Genomic DNA, 6,000 nt, shown 5'->3' on the forward strand with positions numbered 1-6,000 from the left:
GCGGCGAGCGCCTGCTCAGCATCACCCTGGCCGCAGCCTAATTGAAACCAACTCTGCATTATCTTAGTTGCTTTTCCACTGAATAAATTAGACATATATTTTTATTAGTTATCCAAGTAAAGAAAATGTTTGAAAGGGAAAAAAGTAGTTCGATAAACAGCATGACACTTGTATTAAAAATACATTTAGTTATAATGGTTCACTTTATTTTTCTGCTTTCGTTCAAAATGTAATCTTTATTGCTCTCTATTAGATATTATGATTGTTGCAATCTAGGGGTCTTTTAACCGTGCCATGGAGAATTTAAGCAGCATTACATCTTCATTTACTTATATGCCTGCAGCAATATTAATATTGATTTATTTGCTTAGGTGGCATTTCCATGCCTTAGTTAATTAATCTAAATTGGAATATTTAACCAACATAAGTACTGTAGTGCAGAATCTTACTTGAGTACATTTTTATGGCATATGTAGTTTTTCCTGGTAATTCAGGGTGCTGCATGGTTTGACAGTTTTTTATTTTATTTTATATAATTACAAGTCAGAAAATAACCAGTTATTGCTTGGTAAAAAGCACTTGAAACCTATCATAAAAACTCTGACGCATGTGCGCAGGTAGAGTGATTCAGTCTCTGACTGCACGTCTCTTACAGAACCCGGTAGGATTCACACAGCAGGGACCCACTGTGTTAATCCGATGGGCCATTATTTGTCTGCTGCAGAGTATTTGGGGAATTGGCTGTGAGTTGGGGTCGAATCTAGACGGCTGCATCTGTATCAAACTCTCCAGTGAAGCAGCACTGGAAACTAACTTGAAAAGATTCAATGGGATATTGTTGAACTTAGTGATGTTGGAAGCAAACATGAAGGACTCAAGGTCGAAGAAAGGAACAATCGATGGAGTAGGCTTCATCATTAAGAGATGGAGAAACAACACAGTGGAGTATGAAGTCATGCTTCATCATCAAGTCACGCAAACAATGAAGTGGGAGGCTTCTACCATGAAATCAACCAACTTAACAACACATGAAATTGTCACCAAGATACTTATGGGAGATTTCAATGCACAGATTGGTGCTCTCCAGAAAGATGAAGCATCAGTTGGTAAGTGGTTATGGTAACGGATGGTAACGGGAATGAACGTGGCGACCAATTGGTAGAATATGCAGAATGTGAAAACTTCTACACCAAGAATTAATTACTCAAGAATCCAAATTGAAAATGAACATGGAATGGACCCAATGGAATCAAGAATGAAATGCACTATATTCTAATTAATAAGAGCCATGATTGACGACTGCACAGACCTTAACCTATTTGACACGAGGATTGATCACCGATTGGTTTGCTGCAGATTACATCTAAATGCGAAGTTGGAAGGAAAACTAATAAAAAGAGCGATTTGCTATGACATTCTCATAAATGTTATTTAGAATAATATAAACCATTAGATTACATGAAGCTACCAGCAAGATGAGGATCAGCAAGGGAGTGCGGCAGGGAGACCGTGTCACCAAACTTTTCACAGCAACACTTGAACTGTTAAAGACATTAGATTGGAAAGAAAAAGCAATCAAAATCAGCAGTTGCAATGACTAGGGCAGAAATTATTAAAGCTGCAGTTCAGTCAATATCCTGCATGTGTGTTTTTTTTAATAAATCAGTTCTGTAGTAAGAAAAAATACTTTTAGCATTTTCTGTTTTAAAAAACAACAACTTTGAAAGACCAATTTTCTTGTATTCTATTTTAACAACCATTTACTAAGGCACTGCCCCTTCATGCCCTGTCACAAGCCCTGGCACACCCCTTTGTCAGCCCTGCCCTCCTTCTAGCACATGTCAGTGCAGGAGTGCTCATGAATATTCATGAGCTTCCACTGAGTGACAGAAACAGAGGAAAAACATATCCCATATCTAAAGATTTCACCAATCAATACATGGAGAACGAATTGGCTGGCAGCTATACAGTTCTTTAGGTAATTAGAGATTGCACACATAAAACTATTGAAGTAAAAAAAAAAAAAGAAAGACTGAACTGCAGCTTTAAGTAGTGTAATCATTCTGGCACCTGAGATTCTAATTTGTTACAAATTGTTGCAAACATTTAAGAATTGTTTTTATGGCCTGTCAAATCTGACAAGGCCTACATTCTGATTATATAGGACTGAGCATCTCAAATGGAATCCTGGGTTTCAGAAAATCTAATGTTCCAAATAGTTTTTCTAACAGAAATAAACAAAACATTGTGTATGTATCTGTTTTAGATTAATGGTCCTGATGGAATCCTACAGAATGGTTCAGTAGATGATGGTGTGGGAAAAACTAGCCAGTTGTTGGGTGAACTGAACTTTGAAGAAGATGAAGAAGATACCTATTATACCAAGGATCTTCCAGTGCATGCCTGCAGGTAAGTAAATGTTTAGACTAGTCAAGTCTAGTAAATTATTTCATTTGTAATCCACAGTCTATTATGTTTACTCTATAATTTAGCGATTGCTGGATATTTAACAAAAGGTGAATGATCTGCAATGAACATTCACTTGTGCGATCTCTACCCCAAAGACGTTCTTGTCACGATACAGGTTTGACAAGACAATTTGGGATCATGTTCACTAGGCAGAAGTTTAAATAGAGGTTTTATTTTAACTGGAGCCAACCGGGAACACGGGCGCAAACAGGGCAATAACTCCCCAAAATGGGTACTACGGGGGACTTCTAGCTCACTAGATGCCGGGTGCTGCCAATGCTAACTTATCCTGAATGCTGCCTCGATTAATCCGTTCCTGGATATCCCTGTAACTTTGGGTGACTACCCCATGTCACACAGATCTTGCTACCTATCTGCGAGACCATTAATGTGTTGAGCCAACCAGGAGAAGGGGGGTATGTTCAGGGCAGGAGATTGAGCCAGTGCCTAAGGTTGGGGTCAAGGAGTATGGGTAAAATTAGAACTGACCAATGGGAACCAGGCCAACGGGGCTAGGACCCAAACCCTTGTCCCTGACTTTAGCTCCATACCTCCTACAGGGATAGAGACCTCGCTGCCTGGGAGAGAATGCTCCAGTTTGCGACTGTGTACTCTTCCAGCAGACGGGCGTGTCCCTGCCCACCTCCCAATTTTTCATAGGCACTGCAGCTAGACCTCTGAATCATCGGGTGCCTAATTCTAGTTATTGTTGCTAGCCCAGGCACACACTTCCTTTTATATACACAATGAGATGCAGATACATAATAAATGGTATACACGGAAGACACAGTAACTTCAGTTTAAAAATTACATGGTCCGGGACATTTTCCACCCCATTGATGGCAATTTAACCCTTGGTTGGGTCGCCGTCTAGTAGGGGCAGCAAGCTGGCTTAACCTTTATTTGTGTAAGCCATGCTGCTGTTATTGTCACAGCTATAATAGTTTTAAGTGTCTGATTAGTTACTTGACAATAGCTATTTGTACCAGGTCTCCCATTTCAGAGTTCAGTGTCTTAATTACAAGACTTCCTCATTCCCAAGGTCACATGGTGCAGGTAGTGGCATTACCATGAAGCACCATGTCACAAATTTATTGACTTAACCGGACACTTTTTTCCTTACAAAGATGGTGTCAAATATCTTGTATGTTAATAGAATTTTTTTTTTTAATTTTTTTTTACAGCTATTGTGGAATTCATGACCCTGCTTGTGTGGTCTACTGCAACACCAGTAAGAAATGGTTCTGCAATGGACGTGGAAATACTTCTGGCAGGTATGTCTAAACCGTTTGCTATAATCTAGATCAGTGGTTCTTCCCATTTTTTTTTTTTGTTAGGGAGCCCCGGAATTCGATTGTGAAATCCTGGGGAAACCCAAACCTCACCACCCACCCCTCTCGTGTGTGTGTGTGTGTGTGGCTATAATATCGCAGACTTCCTTCACTACAAATTTATGCTATCCTGTTTCAACTCTGCCCTCTCTCAAGCTAAACAAACCAACTTTTCTTCACTAATCAACACGCACAAGTCTTATCCAGCCGACTATTTTCTGTCTGACTCCCTGCTCAAACCACCCTCTGTTGCCTGTTCTTCTTCCTCCATCTCACCTCAGGACTTTGCCGACTATTTCAAAGACAAGGTGAAATCCATACGTCAGGGCATCTCCTCTGTATCCTTCTCCCATCCTACACCTCCTCCTAACTCTCCTCCTGCTTTCCTTGACTGTCTGCTGTCACATGGGAGGATGTGTCACTATTGATCTCCTCTTCTCCCTCTACCACCTGCCCTCTTGCCCCATTCCCTCCCATCTCCTAAAACCTCTTGCTCCTACTATAATCCCTACGCTCGCACACATTTTTAACTCCTCCCTCTACTCTGGTACCCTTTCCTCTTCCTTCAAACATGCAACAGTTATACCATTACTCAAACAGCAAGCTTGACCCTACCAGTCTTTCTAACCATCGACCTGTCTCCCTCCTGCTTTTTGCCTCTAAACTCCTTGAATGTCTTGTATTCTCTCGTTTACTCCATTTTCTCAACACTTATTCTCTCCTAGACCCTCTACAGTCTGGCTTCCGCACTGCTCACTCTACTGAAACAGCCCTCACTAAAATAACTAATGACCTCCATGCATCCAAAGACAGAGGTCATTACACTGCTCATATTACTCGACCTCTGTGCAGCATTTGATACTGTGGTCCACTCTTCTCCTTCACATTCTCCATACACTTGACATTCGTAACAACTCTATCCTGAATCTCCTCTTACCTCTCCCATCGTACTTTGTGTCTCTTGCTAACACCTCCTCTATTGATCTCTATGTGAGGGTGTCCAGGGCTCGGACCTTGGACCTCTCCTCTTTTCTCTTTACACACTTTCTCTAGGTGATCTAATAACATCTCTTTGGTTCAAATATCACCTCTATGCTACTGACACACAAATTTACTTTTCTACCCCTGACCTTACACCTGCTGTACAGACTAAAGTTTATGAATGTCTCTCTGCTATATCATCCTGGATGGCCATCCGCCGACTTAAACTTAACATGGCAAAAACAGAGCTCCTCATTCTTCCTCCCAAACCTGGCCCTACTACCTCCTTCCACATTACTTTTGGAAGTACTTCATTCACCCAGTAGCCCAAACACGCTGCCTAGGGGTCACACTCAACTCCTCTCTGACATTATCTTCTCACATTCAAAAGGTAGCAAAAAACTCGGTTTTTTTCCTCTGCACTATTACAAAGATACTTCCTTTCCTCTGTTGCTAGACTGCAAAAACTCTGACACAGACCCTCATTCTCTCCCGTCTCGACTACTGTAACCTACTGCTGTTCAGCCTTCCTGCCTCTTGCCTGTCTTCCCTACAATCTATCCTAAATGTTACTGCCAGAGTTACTCTACTAACTCTGAAATCTGTCTCAGCATCTCCCCTGCAGAAATCCTTCTCCAGGCTTCCTATCAAATCCCGTATCGAGCACACAAGTCTCCTCACTTTTAAAGCTTTACACTTTTCTGCCCCGCCTTACATCTCAACCCTAATTTCTCACTATACACCATCCCAACTCTTGCTTTCCGCTCAAGGATGTCTTCTCTCTACCCCCTTTGTATCTAAAGCCGTCTCCCGCCTTTAAACCTTTCTCACTGACTGCCCCACACCTCTGGAATGCCCTTCCCCTCAATACCCGACAAGCAACCACTCTATCCACATTTAAGACCAACCTCAAAAATACACCTGCTTAAGGAAGCATATGAGTAGCTCTGTGGCTGATACTTTACACCTCATACATTAAACTTGGCCCCTTGCAGATGCACTTACCAGAACACCCTCCTACTGTCTCTGTATGTTCTTTCTACTAACAAATTAGATTGTAAGCTCTTCGAAGCAGGGACTCTTTTTCCTAAATGTTACTTTTATGTCTGAAGTACTTCTTCCCATTATATGTGTTATTTATATTTGTTATTTATATGCTTGTCAAGTATATTACTGCTGTGAAGCGCTATGTACATTAATGGCGCAATATAAAGACATA

At 41.2% G+C, this 6,000-nt stretch overlaps 2 protein-coding genes across 4 annotated transcripts in view; one reads left to right on the forward strand and one right to left on the reverse strand.

Moving 5' to 3' along the window:
* JMJD1C (jumonji domain containing 1C) overlaps positions 1-6,000 on the reverse strand; it is a 1,023,975-nt gene that overhangs the window by 967,220 nt on the left and 50,755 nt on the right. The window lies entirely within an intron of this gene.
* Positions 1-6,000, forward strand: part of UPF1 (UPF1 RNA helicase and ATPase) — a 355,592-nt gene that overhangs the window by 3,036 nt on the left and 346,556 nt on the right. For all 3 annotated transcript variants that reach the window (XM_075612986.1, XM_075612984.1, XM_075612985.1), the window contains exons 2-3: positions 2,267-2,409; positions 3,654-3,743. In XM_075612986.1, coding sequence (XP_075469101.1) covers positions 2,267-2,409; positions 3,654-3,743 — 233 coding nt within the window. The remainder of the gene's footprint in view (positions 1-2,266; positions 2,410-3,653; positions 3,744-6,000) is intronic.

Source organism: Ascaphus truei, chromosome 8, assembly GCF_040206685.1.
Source record: "Ascaphus truei isolate aAscTru1 chromosome 8, aAscTru1.hap1, whole genome shotgun sequence".
In the NCBI taxonomy this organism is placed as follows: domain Eukaryota; kingdom Metazoa; phylum Chordata; class Amphibia; order Anura; family Ascaphidae; genus Ascaphus; species Ascaphus truei.